Below are 20,033 nucleotides of genomic sequence, written 5' to 3'. Positions count from 1 at the left end.
TCCTAAGAACAATCAATTACACGAGATCAAAAGGACAACATTTCCTCAAAAGCAAAGACAAAAAGGTGAGAAGGGGGAGAAAATCTGGATGAAAAGAAACAGGGAACCCGGGGTGGTAATGGGGAAAGTGCTGACACATTGCAGGGAATGCAACCAATGTCATGGAACGCTTATGTACAAACTATGGAATGGGAAATTACTCTGTGAGCTTTCACCTAAAGCACAATAAAAAATAAAAAGCATTTGAAGAATTTACTATATATATATATAAACCCACCCCATTGCCATGGAGTTGATTCCGACTCATAGCAACCCTACAGGACAGAGTAGAACTGCCCCACAGAGTTTCCAAGGAGTGCCTGGTGGATTCGAACTGCTGACCTTTTGGTTAGCAGCCGTAGTTCTTAACCACTATGCCACCAGGGTTTCCATATATATGAATGATTAAAGATTCTTTACCATCAAGTCAATTCTGACTCATAGCAACCTCCTAGGTTTTCCAAGCTGTAAATCTCTATGGAAGCAGACTGCCACATCTTTCTCCTCCAGAGCTGCTGGGGGTTTCAAACCACCGACCTTTCATTTAGCAGTCGAGCATTTTAACCACTGCACCACCAGGGCTTCATGAATGGTGAAATAAACCAAGGTATTTCCACACCATGGAACTTCTACTGTTGTCGGCTGCTGTGAAGTCAGGCCCCAGACTCATGGCAACCCCATGTACAACAGAACGAAATCGTGCCCGGTCCTGTGCCATCCTCATAATCAGTTGCAGACTGGACTGTTGTGATCTATAGGATTTTCACTGGCTGATTTTCTGCAGTAGATTGCCAGGACTTTCTTCCTAGTCTGTCTTAGTCTGGAAACTTCACTGAAACGTGTTCAGCATCATTGCAAGCAAGCCTCCACTGACAGATGGGTGGTGCCTGCAAATGAGGTGTACTGGCTGGGAATCAAACCCAGGTCTCCCACCGGGAAGGCGAGAATTCTGAATTACCATTGCCCTCATGGAGCTACTATTTTTCCTGTTGCCGTTGGGTCAGTTCTGACTCATAGCAACCCCATGTGTTACAGAGCTGAACTACTCTGTACGGTTTTCTTGTCTGTAAGCTTTATGAAAGCAGAGTGCCAGGCCTTTCTTCCGTGGCACTGCTGGATGGGTTTGAACTACCAACCTTTCATTTAGCAGTCAAACGCAAACCATTTGTGCTACCCAGGGACCTCCAATGAACCCTTAAAAACAATAAGGTAGAACTATATGTGCTGATATGGAAAAGCATCAACATGTATTAAGTTAAAAAATCAAATTGTAACAGTGTATTCTATTACCTCGTTTAGGTTTAAAAATAAAGGTGTATTTCTAGACCTGGGTAGATTACACAGTTACATTAACGAATATAATTATTCATTAAACCGTACATTTATGTTACATATACTTTATATATGCCATACTAAACAAAGAAAGTTAAAACCCCTGCTGATGATCTTTGGGTTAAGTCAACTACATGGCTTTTAGGAGAAAAAATAATTCATTTATTTCCTCATTGAACAGGAAAGCCATGCTTCTCTGTGCTTCCGATAACCATCCAACCACCACTGAGAACAGAATATGTTCCGGTCACCACCAGGAAATATGCAGCTCCAGGGCAGAATCCACAGTGATGATGAACAGTCCTGTGGGTTCCAGGCCAAACTCACCAAGGGCCCCTTCTCCAGCCTTCATTAAGCATAAACGGTCCTCTGCAGAAACCAGAGGACAGCCTGGATGCAGGACTCCCTTCTGCCTTCAGCTTCCAGGAGGGGTATGCCCCTGAAGAGTTCCCAGGAGTACACCTCTGCTTCTTATCTGACAGCTCCTGACAGTGCCAGCAAATCTTGACCACAACTTCCCCCCTCACTGCTGGGAAACGGGCACAACCCGTCCCACCCCAACCACTCAAGTTAGGGACTCTGGTCAGTGCCCCACCAACCCTGTTATCTGAAGCCAGTGGCAAGTGAAGGCTGGCTCCTCCTCAGAAAAAAAAAGTCTGGGCACCTCTGAATTCTATCTTGTCACTGGAACATACAGCATTTTGACTCCGGGAACTTCAAATAGCCAGCCCTCAAAGTGAGAATGGAGAGAAAATGAGGCCCAGCAAGAGAAAGGATCAAAAGAGAGGGCAAAAGTGAATAGAAAGCAAAGGAAAAGGGAAGAAAGCGGTTAACAACACAGAAAATGAGTTGGGGAAATGAAAGGAGAGGTTAGGGCATGGAGAGAGAGAAGGGAAGAACTCTGCCCCCTGCCAAGTTAAGAGGGCACACTAGAAAGGGACAGGTCTGTCCCTCCCAACAGGCCTGACAGGGTCACTTCCCAGGCTGAGTCTCCCACCAGCACGGCTCCTGAAAGACTAGCTCTGCCTGCCTCCTCCCAAAGCATCAGATGAGGCTTTGTGGGAAAGGTGAAATCTTGATGGCTTAGAAAGCAGTCCCCACAGCTCAATGCGCAGGCAATTTAACTAAATGCTCTCCTGGTCCCTGATGAACAGCAAGCCAGCCTCAGTCTGCTCCACCATTAAAGTGCGCTCTCCTGACCCTCTGAGGGAGCAGCAGCTCAGTCAGCACTGCTGGGTGGCTCTTAATGGGCAACAGTGAATTTCACGTCCCCCTGGGAACTACCTACCGCTGATGCCTACCATGGGCGGCACCCTAAGAGACCATACAACCCCAGGGCAGCTTGCCCTTCCCCCTTTCTTTCTCCATTTTCATAGGACTTTTAAAGGAATAGGCTTTATGGACAACAAAGGTTAGAAAAAGCAAATTGCTAGTTGCCAACTTCAGATTTCTGTCATTAGTAACATCCACAAAGAGCTACTCTGCATACGGACGACAAGGGCTCAAAGTAGTTTGGGGTACTGATGAGTAAAAAAATAATAATAACCCCCCCTCAAAAAAATTAAAGTAAGTTTTCCAGGAGGACGCATGCATAGGAAGAACAATAACAGCATCAGTGAAGCCAAGCCCCTGGCAAAGGGCCTAGAATTTAATACAATATAAGGGCTCACCACCATCTTTTGGGCAAACTTCGTATCAAAACACCAGTGGTTTCGCACTGCACTTACTTCTTTTTAGCTCTTAAGATTCGTCTTCACCCTACTGCCTTCATGGAACCATAGAGCCACACAGGGAGTTTCGGAAGGATGGGATTTAAGGGGCCCTGTCTGAAGGTCTGTGCTATAAGGGTCACTATGAGTCGGAATCAACTTGAAGGCACTGGGTTTTTGGTTTTTTGGTTTTTTTTGTCTGAAGGTCATCCCATACTCATAGCAACCCAAAAGGACAAAGTAGAACTGCTCCACAGAGATTCCAAGGAGTGCCTGGTAGATTCTAACTGCTGACTCTTTGGTTAGCTGCCGCAGCTCTTAACCACTATGCCACTAGGGTTTCTATGAGTCAGAATCGACTCGATGGCAATGGGTTTTGTTTTTTTTTTGTTTAGTCTGAAGGTAGTTCTGGGGCAGTTAGTTCTACTCTATTCTACTCTGCCCTATAGCGTTGCTATGAGTCGGAATCGATTCGACGGCATTGGGTTTGGTTTTTTGGGTTTTGGTCTGAAGGCCTGTCTACCTCTACAACCTTCCTACCACTATCTAATGGTGCCTGAAAAACTCACTATTAGTGAGAGTATCTTTAGGTGAAGGCTGTATTTCCCCAAGTGGGGCATAATTTGGGGAACATGCCTGTAGTTATGCCTTTTTTTAACTCACCTCTATTTGTGGCTGTTGAGAGTGGTTTTTAATCTAAGGCAATGATACAGTTTCCCTTTTTAGTAAATTTTAGAGTTTTTTAAAGTGGATCAATTTAAAGAAAAATGTTAATGAAATAATGGTACAGATGGCATACAAATAAGACAAAGATCAAGCAAATAATATACAAATCAAGCCTAAGAAACACCAGTGTTAAGCATCCAGTCCCTCATTTTGGAATTTAACTGCCCCAACAGGATTTCCTTCTATCACCACCACCAGACATTAAAGACTAATCACCATCACCACACGTTGTTGTGTGCCATGGAGTGGATTCCAACTCATAGCAACCCTATAGGACAGAGTACAATTTCCCCATAGGGTTTTCTAGGCTGTAATCTTTAGGAAGCAGACTACCATGTCTTTCTCCACTGGTGAGTTGGAACCACCCAGCTTTCAGTTAGCAACCAAGCACTTAACCACTGTGCCACCAGGACTCCCCTTACATTAAAGACCACCAAAAAATAGTTCAGGAAAGTTAGCAGGGCCAGAAAAAAGCAGAAACTGGGATGAGGTTATCTCTAATATCAGATTATATCTATAGAAATTAGACTGCATTTAAAGAGGGTATTGTTAGAGAGGGAAAATAGGGGTAGAATAGGGCCTGGGGTCCCCAGGAAGCTCGTGGCATCACAAAAGCATTAAGTATTATGCTTAAAGATAAAAACTCATGAGACAGGCACTTTACTACAAATGTCACCCTCTCAACACATTTTATTCCCAGCTGACCTGACCCTACCCAAGGTCCTGATACTGAAAGCTGACAAGTGTGCTCGGCTGCTGAACAAAAAGGTTGGCTGCTCAAGTTCACCCAGAGATGCCTTGTTCTTCTGAACAAAGCCTGGTGATCCACTTCCGAAAGACCAGCCATTGAGAACCCTAAAGAGTACAGTTCTGCTCTGACACACATGGGGTCACTTTGAGTAGGAATTGGCTGGACAGCAACTGGATTAAAGTACTACATGCAGCATTAGACATTTAAAGTGGCAGTTAAATATCATTTTCCAGATCTTCCTCTCCCCAACTCTCTTTGCAGTTCAAATATTCCCCACCTCCACCTTTCTTTGAACACTGACCATGTGTAAATAGTTCTCAGTCATGATGTATATTCTGGCCCAGAATTCTTGGGATTGGCTAAGATTCTTTAGCACAAATCATCAGCGAAGTAATGATAGGCATTCCTGATAAGGCAGTATTACCCAATGAGGAAATTCATCAAGTTCTCCCTCCACCATGACTATGCTTTAACCCTTTAATTGAAAGAGTTCAGAAAAATATAAATCATCCCTTGCTTTTGGCAAAGTCATACCACAGTCTTGCTGCCCAGAGACTGGACTCAAATCGCTTGTTTGCCTTGCTTTAGATCTAAGCACTGGCCCATCCAGTTTCCTAGATCTGGCTTTGAGGCCTAAATCAGTACTAATACTTTTATAAAGTACTAATACTTATATAATACTTACATAAGGTCTCCTAAAAACTACAAAAAGTGTCATCCCAAGTTCACTTCCTTTTGAAGAACACTTTGTATATAGACGCCAAAGTGGAGGAAACGTTTTTGACTGTGAAGCTGGAGAGTCAATGCACATCCACTTCCCTCCCTCCTACGCTGCTGCTTTTTAATTGCTGACTCCATTTTACAGCCACGTCAATTAGTAGCCTTGGCCAAGCATGGGGAATACGGAGGCCTGGAACAGAGCACTCAGCTCTGCCTGAGAAGGATAGGAAAACTCTCCTGTCAGAATTGCCCACATGTAGAGAGAGCTATGCCTGGTCAACAAATGTCAGAAATCTAAGAGATAGATGTCACAGTTCCATGGAGTCCCTGAGCACATCAGCAAGTACCTGAATCTCTACTTGACTAAGCTGCAGGCCTGGCGGACTAACATAGGATAGGGGGAATTTAAACAGATGACTACTGCATTGATCATTCAATTTAGTGAGCATTATTACCCACTTCTTTCTCTAATGAATTTAATAACTAACTTCTTTTAAGGTGGAGACACCTTCCTATAATATTCTTGCTGTTGAAAGGATGCTGGGTCAAAAGCTGTCAGCCCCACTGCCTGCTCTGTCACTGATTTACTTCAGGCATTCTGAAAAGACCAAGTGCAGTTAAAAACCAATTGTCCTCAAACTGACTTACGGCAACCCCATGTGTGTCAGAGTGGAACTATGATCTATAGTGCTTTCGATGGCTGATATTTTGGAAGTAGATCACCAGACGTTTCTTCTGAGGCACCTCTCAGTGGACACAAACCTCTAATCTTTAGGTTAGCAGCCAAGCACATTAACTATTTGTACCACCCAGGGACTAAGCCCAGGTTAACCGAGGCTAAAAGAAATATGGTTTTTATCGGCTAATTTTCAGAAGTAGATGGCCAGGCTTTTCTCCCTAGTCTGTCCTATCTGGAAGCTCTGCTGAAACCTATCCACCATGGGTGACTCTGCTGGTATTTGAAATACTGGTGGCATAGTTTCCAGTATCATAGCAAAGAAATAAAGCCAGAATGTTCCTTAGAAGTGAGGATGGCATAACTGCCTGCTTATTTTGGACACGTCATCAGAAAAGATTAGTCCCTGGAAAAGGATGTCATGCTTGATAAATTAGGTCAGTGAAAATGAGGGAAACCACCAACTGAAATAAAAAGGACCATAACCGAATACTATGAGGAATTATAACAAATTTGAAAACCTAGAAGAAATGGGCAAATTTCTAGAAACACACTACCCACCTTACACAAACTGAGGTGGAAAATCTCAACAGATCCATAACAAAAGAAGAAATTGAAGAGGTCATAAAAAAAAACTCCCAAGAAAAAAAAGCCCTGGCCCAGACAGCTTCACTAGAGAATACTACCAAACATTCTGAGAAGAGCTGACACCAATTCTACTCAAACTATTCCAGAACACAGAAAAAGATGGAATACTCCTGAATTCACTCTATGAAGCCAGTATAACCCTGATACCAAAATCAGGCAAAGATACCACTAAAAAAGAAAATCATAGACCAATATCTCTCATGAATATGGATGTAAATATTCTCAACAAAATCCTAGCCAATGGAATCCAACAGCATATCAGAAAAATAATACATCATGACCAAGTGGGATTATAACAGGTATACAAGGATGGTGCAACATAGAAAATCAATCAACATAATCCACCACATAAATAAAACAAAGGAAAAGAACCACATGATCATTTCAACTGATGCAGAAAAGGCATCTGATAAAATCCAACACTCATTTCTGATAAAAACTCTCAGCAAAATAGGAACAGAAGAGAAATTCCTCAACATAATTAAGGGCATAAATACAAAATCAACAGCCAACACTGGAGAGAGGCTAAAAACATTCCCCTTGAGAACTGGAACCACACAAGGATGCCCTTTATTACCACTCTTATTCAATATTGTAATGGAAGTTCTAGCTAGAGCAGTAAGGCAAGAAAGAGAAATGAAGGGCATCCAAATCAATAAGGAAGAAGTAAAACTATCTCTATTTGCAGACAATATGATCCTATACATAAAAAATCCCAGAGATTCTACAAGAAGGCTACTGGAACTAATAGAAGGACTCAGCAAAGTGATAGGATACAAGATCAACATAAAAAAAATCAGCTGGATTGCTCTATCGTAACAATGAGAACTCCCAAAAGAAAATCAGGAAAAAAATACCATTTACAATAGCCCCCCAAAAGATAAAATACTCAGGAATAAATCTAACCTGGGACATAAAAGATTTATACAAAGAAAACTACAAAACACTATTTCAGGAAACCAAGAGACATACCACATTCATGGATAGGAACACTTAACATTGTGAAAATGTCAATACTACCCAAAGCAATCTATAGATATAATACAATCCCAATCCAAATTCCAACAACATTCTTTAACGAGATGGAAAAACTAATCACCAACTTTATATAGAAAGGAAAGAAGCCCCAGATAAGCAAAGCATTACTGAAGAAGAACAAAGTAGGAGGACTCATATTTCTTGATCTCAGAACCTACTATACAGCCACAGTAGTTAAAACAGCCTGGTACTGATACAATGACAAACACATAGAATGGAACAAAATTGTAAACCCAGAAGTAAATCAGCCATCTATGGGCAGGTGATCTTTAACAAAGTGTCGAAATCCATTAAATGGGAAAGAGATAGTCTCTTTAACAAATGGTGCTGGCAAAACTGGATATCCATTTGCAGAAGAATGAAGCAGGACCCTTACTTCACACCATACACAAAACCTAACTCAGAGTAAAACCTAAAACTATAAAGCTCATAGGAGAAAAAACAGTGGCACACCTAGGGGCCCTAATTTATGGCATAAATAGACTATTAAGCATCACTAAAAATGTACAAAGAGTATATAGTAAACTAGACAACTGGGGCCTCCTAAAAATTAAATACATACGCATATCAAAAGACTTCACCAAAAGACTAAAAAGAGAACTCACAGATTGGGAAAATTTTTTGGCAAAGACATATCCAACAAAGGGCTAATCTCTAAGATTTATAGAAAACTTCAACACCTCAACAATAAAAAGACAAACAATCCAATTAAAAAATGGGCAAAAGACATGAATAGACACTTCACCAAAGAAGACAGTCAGGTGGCTAGAAAACACATGAAGAGATGCTCGTGATCACTAGCCATTACAGAGATGCAAATCAAAACTACAATGGGATACCATTTCACCCCAGTAATAATAGCACTGATCCAAAACACAGAAAACAACAAATGCTAGTATGATTGTGGGGAGACTGAAACTCTCATACACTGATAGGAATGCAAAATGGCACAAACACTGTGCAAAATGGTATGGAGCTTCCTTAAAAAGCCAGAAATAAGACATACCGTATGATCCAGCAATCCCACTCCTAAGAATATATCCTAGAGAAATAAGAACTGTGACATGAACAGACATATGGACATCCATGTTAACTGCAGCATTATTCACAATAGCAAAAAGATGGAAACAACTTAAGTGCCCATCCACAGATGAATGGATAAATGAAATATGGTATATACACACAATGGAATACTACGCAACAATGAAGTATAATGATGAACCTGCAAAACATCTCAAAACATGGATGAATCTGGACGGCATTATGCTGAGTGAAATAAGTCAATCACAAAAGGGCAAATACTGTATGAGACCACTATTATACAAAATCATGAAAAGGTTTACACAAAGAAAGAAACAATTTTTGATGGTTACGAGAGAGGGGAGGGAAGAATACTAACTAGAAAATAGATAAGCGGTAACCTTGGTGAATGGTAACACAGTACACAATATTGGGGAAGTTAGCACAACTTGACCAGGGCAAGGGCATGGAAGCTTCATAGGTACATCCAAACTCCCTAAGAAACTGAATTACTGGGCTGAGGGCTGGGGGCCATGGTCTTAGGGGACATCTAGCTCAACTGGCATAAGATAGTTTATAAAGAAAATGTTCTACATCCTACTTCGGTGAGTAGGGTTTGGAGTCCTAAAAGCTTGTGAGTAGCCATCTAAGATCCTCCACTGGTCCCACTCCGTCTGCAGCAAGGGAGAATGAAGAAAACCAAAGACACGAAGGAAAGATTAGTCTAGAAAACTAATGGACCACAAGTACTACAGCTTCTACCAGACTGAGTCCAGCACAACTAGATGGTGCCCAGTTACCACCACCAACTGCTCTGACAGGGATCACAATATATGGGTCCCAGACAGAGCTGGAGAAAAATGTAGAACAAAATTTAAACTCACCAAAAAAAGACCAGACTTAATGGTCTGACAGAGACTGAAGAAACCCTGAGAGTATGGCCCCGGGACATCCTTTTAACTCAGTACTGAAGTCACTCTTGAGGTTCGCCCTTCAGCCAAAGATCAGACAGGCCCATAAAACAATCAATAATACATTTAGCTCAACCATGTATATGAGACTAAATGGGCATACCACCCCAGGCACAAGGATAAGAAGTCCCAAGAGTACAGGAAAGTTGGATGAATGGAAATGGGGAACTCAAGGTCAAGGTGGGGAGAGTGCTGACAGTCACAGGGTTGGCAACCAATATCACAAAACAATGTGTGTATTAATTGTTCAATGAGAAACTAATTGCTCTGTAAACCTTCAACTAAAGCACACACAAAGCTAGAAATAGAAATACCATATGATTCAGCAATTCCACTCCTAGGTACATAACCCAAAGAAGTAAGAGCTGTGACACTAACAGACATATACACACCCATGTTCACTGAAGCATTATTCATAATAGTAAAAAAACGGAAACAATATAAGTGCTCATCGGTGGTTGAATGGATAAACAAACTGTGGTACATACATCTAATGGAATATTATGCAACGTTAAAGAATAAGATGAATCCGCATAACAGCTCACAACATGGATGAACCTGGAGGGCATTATGCTGAGTGAAATAAGTCATTCACAAAAGGACAAATATTGCATGAGACCACTATTATAAAAAGTGAAGAAAAGGTTTATACACAGAAAGAAACATTTTTTGATGGTTACCAGGGATGGTAGGGGGAGGGAGAGAAAATCAGTAACTAGACAGTAGACAAGTATTAACTCTGGTAAACACAAAACACAAGGGGGACGTCAGCACAACATGACCAAGACAAAGGAAGACACAGAGAGATATGTAAGAGTAATAGAAAATGAGGGAAACCCTCAATGTGCTGAACTGACACATCAGTCTCAACAATGGGCTCAAATATATTAAAGACCATGAAGATGGCACTGCATCGGACAATATAAGATCACCAATAGTTGCAGCCGACTTGATGGCATGGCAACTAACAACACCAGGGGAAATAAAGGGTGGTGAGCAATCTGAGCTGATTTACATACGAAACACAAACATACACTTAGCTTTAGGCCTCTATATCTTGAGTACAGGCTGACTGGTAACCAAGCCCATATACTCCAGGAAAAAAGAGCAAAAATGCCTTAAGAGTTTGAATTGGTCTTTTACTTTAAAATTTAGAATGTTTACCGCCTTCATTTTACTTTGTCTCAAAATATACCATTCAGTCTACTTTGGAGGACCTCAAATATATAAGCCTCTCATTAACTCTCCTTGGTACCTCTGTGAAGGGGTACTATTATCCATTTTCAAGGTCAGGAACATTTCCATGTGGAGAGGAGGGGCTTGCTCAGGGCCTTGGATATCGCAGGCACAGGGATCAGAATGACTCCAAGCCAGTGTCCTGCCAACAACCCAGCCCTGCTCCGAGTTCTCCTCATAGGGGAGGGCATTCTGTTGAAGTGCAGCCCCAGTGTTTATCTTAGTTTGTGTTTAGGGAAACACACTAACATTTTTTTCCTGACAAGGAAGTGGAGGTGGCAGGGGTGAATGAAAGGATTATAGAAAATTTCTGAAAACTCTTGGCCTACTTATCTACCCTGATAGCACATACTGTACTTATTGTGTTTGGAAGGGAGGGAGGGCAGACTGTTCAAACACTGTGAGAGGTTTAAAAAAAAATAGTTAACAAACTTAAAATGTGGCCAAGAAATCTAATATCCAGTGATTCTTGATACTAAGGGGCTCCTGCAAAGACCCTTAAAAACTGCTATAGTAACAAGCCCTACCACTGAACAGGAACAAGGCCATGGGGGCAGGCGGGGCGGGGGGGGGGGTGTGTGTGTGAAGGACATGCACGCTGCTCTGGCCTTTTACACACGTTGCTCACGTCACTTATCTTGGGTCTTTTAGAGAGAATGACTTCGTTGATCTGACTGGGAAGTTGGCCTTCCTCAGGTCCCACACTCTGGACTGGCCCTCCCTCTAGTGCTGTGCTGGTTTCTCCCTTCATGCACAAACCAGCTTCTGCCGCCTTCTGAAGTTCTTGGCAATTCCCTAAACTACCTTTTACTGTCCAGAACTTCTGGAGGTCCAGTTCTGTTTTCTGGAGTCAGTGAAACAAATACAAAACAAATTGGTGAGAAGGTTCAGCATTTCACTTCCTCCCAGAAAACAGAAAATTCCAAGTTCCCATGTAAAATGGGCGGGTGTGCCTTTTTTTTTTTTTTTGTCACAGCATCAGTGAACTTCATGGCTGGGAAAATTTTTGAAAATCACTAAATCATTCCTCTTCATATAATCAAAATATCTTCTTCAGGTTTCTCAGGAAATTAACACGAAACGGCCAATAAACACTTAAGCAGCCTTACATTAAGAAGCCCACAAGCTAAGGGGAACAGGTAGGAAAGGAGAACTCTGGACTGGATTAACAAAGAACATGGGGCCCCTTTTTGAAATGCTTACCCAATGATACATAGTCATGTTTTAGGCCACGATTCTCCTTTAATAACTTCCCCTCCTCCCCCCATTAAATCTCCTACCAATCACTGGAGATTTGGGTTTCACCCTGCGGATATGAGGTGTTTTTGTAAAATACTCTTGAAGGGAATGTGCAGTGGTCATTACAATCTCTGTGCATACTGAGGCGGGGGCAAATCCTCAGCTGGTCATTAAATATAGTCAAAGGAGATTACAAGAAAACGGGTGGCCTTTGTGTGTTTTTCTCTCGCGGTTTTTTTGTTGTTTGTTTTTGTTTTTAATCTGCTAACAATCTCAAGGGTGTACAGCACCTAGTTGCCTAAGCCTCCAGCCCTGTCTGTTATAAATATTTCATAAACAGGCTTCCCGGAATCCCATCAGACCAGAGTTCCGAGCGTCCTCACCTCTCTAGAGACTGTCATACCAGTCTCAGTTTATGTCTACCCCAGTGTTCCCCCCACCCCGATCCAGCTGATGCTTCGATGGCTTCCCACAGCACTGTTTTTACTAACCGGTCCTAGCCTAATTTTCCAAACTTTTTTTTTCCAGTTAGTCACCGAATCATTTCTCCTCTACCTCTAGAGCAAGGTCTCCTTTTCCGGGGGTCCCCTCTTCCCTTCACTCTACTCTTCTAACCCCATGGCTACAAAGAGATTAGTCCCATTCCTCAGGACCCCGCTCAGATTTCACCTCTCTTCAGATACCCAATCCACCGCTCTCAACAGCAGTCGAGATTCCTTCCCCCTCCACAGCACCTTCAATGGAAGCCCGGGGCCACTGAGCGCCCGGCTTTGCTTTTCCCACTTGCAGTCCACCTCCACCCGCTGCTCCCACCCACGGGCTCCACGCCGGCCTCACGCCCCCAGCAGGACCCTGCACAGACCATGTAGTAGGCAGCGCTTCCGAAATCGGAAACCCAAGGTGAAGAATTCCAGAAGCCTCCCGCAGACGTCCCCAGAGACCGGGTGTGGCGAGCCCGACTCGGAGCCCGCCGACTCGCTCCGAGCCAGACTCGCAGAAACATGTAGCCCGGCAGGCGCTTCAACCACAGCCGAGAGGCCGGGCGGGTGGCGCGAGACCGCCTTCAGCCTCCGCCAGCGGCGCAGCGACGAAGTCCGAGGAACAGCCGTGGGGCGCCCGGGTGGGTATCCAACCGGGGCGGCAGCCGCTTCGTCGGCTCCCGGCCCCTCCCCCATTGGGCCCCGGTGCCCGCTGTCGTGGCGCCTAGAGGGGAGTTCTGGGGTGCCCACAGCCCAGGACGGCCCCCGTCCGCGCCTCGCCCCCTCCCTGATCCCAGCTGGACCGGCCCGGGCCCGCCGCGCCTCACCTCTCCTCTCCACGAATGAGCTGGACTGGACACTGGTTCGGTCGGGACTGGACTGCACGGGGCCGCTCGGGACACGCAGCATCTGTCTCCAAGCGAACGAGTAGCAACCGCGCGCCTGACGTCACGGCCGCCCCGAGCGCCGCGCAAGCTCGGAGTCACCTGATCACCCTGGCAACACGCGCAGGGCGGGCCGAGGGGCGGGGTCACAGCACGGGCCCCGCCCCCAGCCTCTTGGCCCAGAGGCGCAGCCGCTGCGGCTCCCTGCCTGTCCGCGCCGCCTCGGCGGGAGGTCGGACTCTGGCCGCCCTGCGCTGGCTTCTGAGCTGGGACCGTATCTGAGACTCCAGCAGATATCCCCTCTAGTTAGATCATCAGCTCTACAATCAATACCGCCTAACCGCTAGCGCTGGAGTCCGAGAGTTAGAACCTGTGTCCCTGCGCTACTCTGCCCAGTGCGTGGCACACGGGGTTCGCTGTGGGCTGCTGCCTCCTGGTGTCTTCTCAGCCTAGACCCAACTAGATTCTGGGGTGTCAGTTTGCTCCCCGAGCTGTACCTGAGAGGACTGGGGCTGAAGCTGATGACTGGACTGCTCTCTGGAAACTTTTCCCCCATAAACCTCAAAGCAAGTGTTGTAGAGAAAAACTTGAATGCTGTTTCAAGTTAAAACGAAGGTTTATTAGGGGTTTAAAACAATTGAAAATGTAGCCAGGGAGTCCGGGGCAGTTTCGTTATAAAAGAATTCTTATGGGGTATAAAAGGAACCGAACTGTACCAAACTAGTTGCCATGGAGTCCACTGTGACTCATAGCGACCCTATAGGACAGACTAGAACTGCTTCATAAGGTTTCCAAGGAGCAGCCGAAGGATCTGAACTGTCAACCTTTTGGTTAGCAGCCGAGCTCTTAAACACTGTGCCATCAGGGCTCATGGGTAGGGCAATTACAGGAAAATCAATTAATATAATAATCACACTCTGATTAGTTAATTAGTTAGTGATTACAGATAGTTTCACAGGATGCTTAGATCATGGTCACAAGATGCCTACATGTATTTTCTTTGTCTGTCTTGCAAAAATATCTTGTTGGCAGCAGCACCCAGACAGCACTCTTCCTATATGTGTTTTGAGGGCTGCTGATGGTCACTTCTTCTGAAGGATTCTACAGGGAAAATATTAAATGACACAGAAACCAACAAAAGATGGAAGGAATACAGAGTCACCATAACAAAAAGAATTGGTTGATGTTCAGGAGGTAGCATATGATTAAGACTAGATGGTATTGAAGAAAGAAGTCCAAACTTTACTGCAGTCATTACTGAAAAACAAGGCTCCAGGAATTGACAGATCACCAACCGAGATGTTTCAACAAACAGATGAAGCACTGGAAGCACTCACTCATCTATGCAAAGAAATTTGGAAGACAGCTACGTGGCCAACCGGCTGGAAGAGATCCATATTTATACCCATTCTGTGCAACTGGACACAGAAATTATTGAACAATATTATTAATATCACACACAAGTAAAATTTTGCTGAAGATCATTCTAGAGAGGTTGCAGCAGTACATTGACAGGAAACTGCCAGAAATTCAAGCCAGATTCAGAAGAGGACATGTAACGAGGGATATCATTGCTGATGTCAGATGGATCCTGGCTGAAAGCAGAGAATATCAGAAAGATACTTACCTGTGTTTTATTGAGTATGCAAAGGCATTCAACTGTGTGAATCATAACAAATTATGGATAACACGTTGCAAAGGATGGAAATTCCAGAACACTTAATTGTGCTCATGTGGAACCTGTACATAGACCAAGAGGCAGTTGTTTGAACAAAACAAGGGGATACTGCGTGGTTTAAAGTCAGGAAAGGTGTGTGTCAGGGTTGTATCCTTTCACCATACTTATTCAATCTGTATGCTGAGCAAATAATCCAAGACACTAGACTCTGTGAAGAAGAACGGGGCATCAGTATTAGAGGGAGACTCATTAACAGCCTGTGTTATGCAGATGACACAGCCTTGCTTGCTGAAAGTAAAGAGAACTTGAAGTACTTACTGATGAAGATCAAAGCCTGTAAGCCTTCAGTATGAATTACACTTCAACATAAGGGCCTTACACTTCAACATGAGGGTCTTATTCTTTTTCACTGACCCTCTACTTTACCAAGCATGATGTCCTTCTTCAGGGACTGACCCTTTGACAACGTGTCCAAAGTATGTAAGATGTAGCCTTGCCATCCTTGCTTCTAAGGAGAATTCTGGCTGTACTTCTTCAAGACAGATTTGTTCGTTCTTTTGGCAGACCATGGTATAGTATTCTTCACCAACACCACAATTCAAAGGCGTCAGTTCTTCTTTGGTCTTCTTTATTCATCGTCCAGCTTTCACATGCATAGAAGGTGATTGAAAACACCATGACTTGGGTCAGATGCACCTTACTCTTCAAGGTGACATCTTTGCTTTCCAACACTTTAAAGAGGTCTTTTGCAGCAGATTTGCCCGATGAAATACGTTGTTTGATTTCTTCACTGCTGCTTCCATGGGTGTTGATTGTGAATCCAAGTACCACCTGTAATGTTTAACCATCCAGCCTGTAATGTTTATTATTTACTTAATAGTTTTATTTAAGTGACATTTTTTAACTTTTATACATTTACTTTTCAAAGGAGCTAACATATATATGGAAAAAAAAGACATCGGTGAAAGGTAGAGAAGAATCATGGCTCCAGACAGAAAGAGGGTCCTCTGCCTAAGTCCCCGGGGGCAGAGACTAGAGGGCAGGAAGATGGTGGGAACAGGGCAGGGGTAGCCAGACCTGGGGTGTTTGATAGATCTGAGAAGAGGAACTTCGGGTGGAGGGGGAATTTGGGCCAGAATAAGGTTTGGGGGACCCAGTGGTTTGGGGAGGGGTTGCTGCAAGGGAAGGCAAGGTGAAGAAAGGCCCAGGAAGGGTGCTAACAGCATCAAGGGAAGGGAAGCTGAGGGACTGCAAAGGCAATGGCCGAGGGGAAGGGGGAGTGGGTGGGGAGAACCCAGCACAGGCCAACGTCTCCTCAGGACCAGGCAGTGGGCAGTGTCCTTTGGAGGTTGGCAGGGGAGAACAACTGCCAGTCAGTCACTGAGGAAGGAAGGTCATCCATGCATACCCTAAAACCATCTCTGGACCATGAGGGGAAAAGAGCTACCCTTTGCAAAGCACTGATGCAGAGGGAAGAGCAGAAACAGGCACACCCGTAACTACACTTAGATAGTGCTCCTCGAGACTATAGAGCCTTTTGGGCTGGGAGGTTTTCCAGGCCTTTTTCTTTTTTTTGTGGAGCGGGGGGAGAGGTAAGCACATGCTCCTGGGCACCAATCTGGGCAGGACAAGATGAGAATGGGGTGGAAGGCAGGGCTAACTGCCTTGGAAGGGAGGGAAACTTAGCATGGCAGCACATCCGGGGGCTGTGCTGGGGGAGAAAAAATGATAGAACACGTTTTCAGTAAGGTCCCTGGCCATTCCCCTTTTACTGAGTTGGTAGGGCAAGGGTGTAACCATCAAAAGAAAAACAGAACATTTCCCACCCCACCTCCACTGCTGAGGAAGGAACACTATCACGTGGGTAAAAACTCAGAGAATGTTGCTGGCATCATCCAAGATCTAGAAATGTGGCCAGTTAGAATGTCTCACATGGCTCTTTTCCAGGATTTTGAACTCATATCCCAGGACTGAGCAGTAGACCAGGTGTAGAAGTTGCTGGAGTTTCACCACATTTCTTCACAACAGCAGTAGGTTTCTATTCCTGGAGATAAAGAAAAATGTCCATGTAGAAGACCCTGGCGATGTATATATCCAGCCACAGAAGCTGCAGGGATTGTCAACACTGTTAATTCAGGTGAACCATCCAAGAACTGTGGAGGCAGCCTGGTGCAGTAGCGGGGAACCTGGGCTCTGAGATTTATCCATTGTGTGAATTGGAGCAAGTTACCTACTGTGATGGTTTAGGTTGTGTATCAACTTGACTGGGCCATGATTCTCAGTGGTTTGGCAGTTGTGTAATGATGTAGTTTGGCAATTATATAATGATATTGTTTGGCAGTTATGTAATGATATAGTCATCCTCCATGATGTGAGCAGCCAATCAGTTGTAAGGAGAGTTTCCTCATGTGTGTGGCCTGCATCAAATATATATATGGACGTTCTGGCAAAGCTCATCGCTTGCTCTGAATCCTGCATCCAGATTGCCATCATCTGATGTCCGGTTTTTGGGACTTGAGCCAGCCACCTGCGTCTTACCTGCTGATATTGGATTCATTGACTTCTGCAGCCCATAAGCCAGTGGCCTGCTGTCTGACCTGCCAATCTTGGGTTCATGAGACCCTGTGGCTACCTGAGTCAGGAGAAGCCTCCAGCCTGACACCTGATCCACAGACTTGGGACTTGCCAGCCTCTACAGCTGTGTGAGCCATTTTCTTGAGATAAATCTCTCTCTCTGTGTCTATACATATATGTATATCCCTGGTGGCGTAGTGGTTAAGTGCTACAGCTGCTAACCAAAGGGTCAGCAGTTCGAATCTGCCAGGCACTCCTTGGAAACTCTATGGGGCAGTTCTACTCTGTCCTGTAGGGCCGCTATGAGTTGGAATCGACTCCACAGCACTGGGTTTTTTGTTTGTTTGTTTATATGTGTGTATATATATATATATGCTTCACTGGTTTTGCTTCTCTAGAGAACTCAGCCTAAGACACCTATCTTCTTTGAGAATCAGTTTTCTTATCTGCAAAATGGAGATAATATCAATTGCATAAGACTAGTCCTTCGGTGGTACAAACAGTTAATATCACTGGCTGCTAACCAGAAGGTGATTACCTAGGTAATCAAGAAACATTCTTTCACCCAATTGTTGAGTGAACAAATGGGATCCAACGAAGATACAATGGTTATAAAAATGGTCCTTAAAATATGAATCTGGATTCCCTTTCTTTACCCTGAAATTAGCCTAATGTTTATTCTAGATAGAGGGATAAGATGTGCACCTAGGGCAAGGGCTCAGTAAATAGTTGCTGAATATGTTTTGATCAAAGATTCTATAGAAGAATCATAATCATAAGGGGGAAAATACAGAAGAGAATTTCAAATTCTCATGGAATCCAGACTTTCTAGAGCCATTGACGCTGGATGAACCCCTGAAACTATTACCCTGAGATAATCTTTAAACCCTAAACCAAAATTATCCCCTGAAATCTTCTTTAAACTAAACAATAATTTAGCTTAATTAGTAATAAGAATGTCTGCCTTGTGCATTGTGTTGTTTTTTCTTTTTTTAAATTTCATCAAGGTAAAATATAACATAAGTTTGCCATTTTAACCATTTTGAAGTATACAATTTAGTGACATTAATTACTTTCACCATGCTGTGCTATCATCACCACTATCCATTTCAAAAAGTTTTATATCACCCCAAACAGAAACTCAGTACCCCTTAAGCAATAACTTTCATTCCCTTTTCCTCCTAGCCTCTGTTAACTACTAATAAACTTTTGTGTCAATACATTTACTTACTTTAGATATTCCATGTGAAATTATACAATATTTGTCCTTTTGTGTCTGACTTATTTCACTCAATAGTGTTTTCAAGGTTCATCCATGTCATAGCATGTATCAGAATTTTCTCTTTACGGTTGAATAATATTCCATTGCATATCTGCACCACATTTTGTTTACCCATTCATCTGTTAATAGACATTTGGCTTGCTCCACCTTTTGACTACCGTGAATAGTTAACAATGAACGCTGGTATACACAGATCTGTTTGAGTTCCTGCTTACAAGTCTCCTGGGTATATACCTAGGAGTGAAATTGCTGGCTCACATGATAATTTAAATTTGAGGAACCACCAAATGGTTTTCTAAAGTGGCTGCACCATTTTACATTTCTGGACATCTGTCTTTTAATCTCCGGAAAGCACCACCAAGGAACAGTGTGGGTTCAATGCCCCTGGGCTTAGTGTGTTTCAGGAGTCTTGTGTCTGGATGGAGTAGGAACAACAGCCAGTGAGGATGAAGATGGCCTCATCACCTGGTGATGTGCTGGGGTGACCCAGGGGGCAGGGGAAGAGTGGAGTCTGTGACCTCAGCGGGTGTCAAGAATATGTTTTAGGTGCAGTATTGGCTGTGTCTTCCTCACCATGGAACATACACTGGAAGGAGCTCTGGAGAGCAGGATCTGGATGTAATTCTGTCTCTACCTGGTGGGTCACATAGCTCTGGGGGATTCTGTTCTCTCATCTATAAAATGGGAACACCAGACTATAGCTCTCTCAGGTCCATTCAAGCTCCCAGAGTCTAGGCCCCCATGGCTCTGTTACTGCTGACCAGCTTTTGCTGCCTAGAAGCTTCCAGGCTTTTGGGAGAGACGAGACTCATTTGTGAAGCAAGAGAACAGTATAAGATGGTGGATAAGCAACTGTGATTGGTCGACATTCAACCATTTCAGGAGGTAGCATATGATCACGAACCAATGGTATTAAAAGAAGTCCAAGCTGCAGTGAAGGCATTGGTGAAAAACAAGGCTCCAGGAATTGATGGAATACCAATTGAAATGTTTCAACAAATGAATGCAGTGCTGGAAACACTCACTCATAT

At 43.8% G+C, this 20,033-nt stretch overlaps 1 protein-coding gene across 1 annotated transcript in view; it reads right to left on the bottom strand.

Annotated features, from left to right (window-relative positions):
• CYSTM1 (cysteine rich transmembrane module containing 1) overlaps nt 1-20,033 on the bottom strand; it is a 96,236-nt gene that overhangs the window by 69,301 nt on the left and 6,902 nt on the right. The window contains exon 2 of the mRNA XM_010591107.3: nt 13,412-13,559. Coding sequence (XP_010589409.2) covers nt 13,412-13,559 — 148 coding nt within the window. The remainder of the gene's footprint in view (nt 1-13,411; nt 13,560-20,033) is intronic.

The sequence above is a fragment of the Loxodonta africana genome, chromosome 2 (genome assembly GCF_030014295.1).
Source record: "Loxodonta africana isolate mLoxAfr1 chromosome 2, mLoxAfr1.hap2, whole genome shotgun sequence".
NCBI lineage: Eukaryota > Metazoa > Chordata > Mammalia > Proboscidea > Elephantidae > Loxodonta > Loxodonta africana.
Note: the sequence above shows the minus strand (reverse complement) of the source record. Positions and strands in the feature narration are given on the sequence as shown.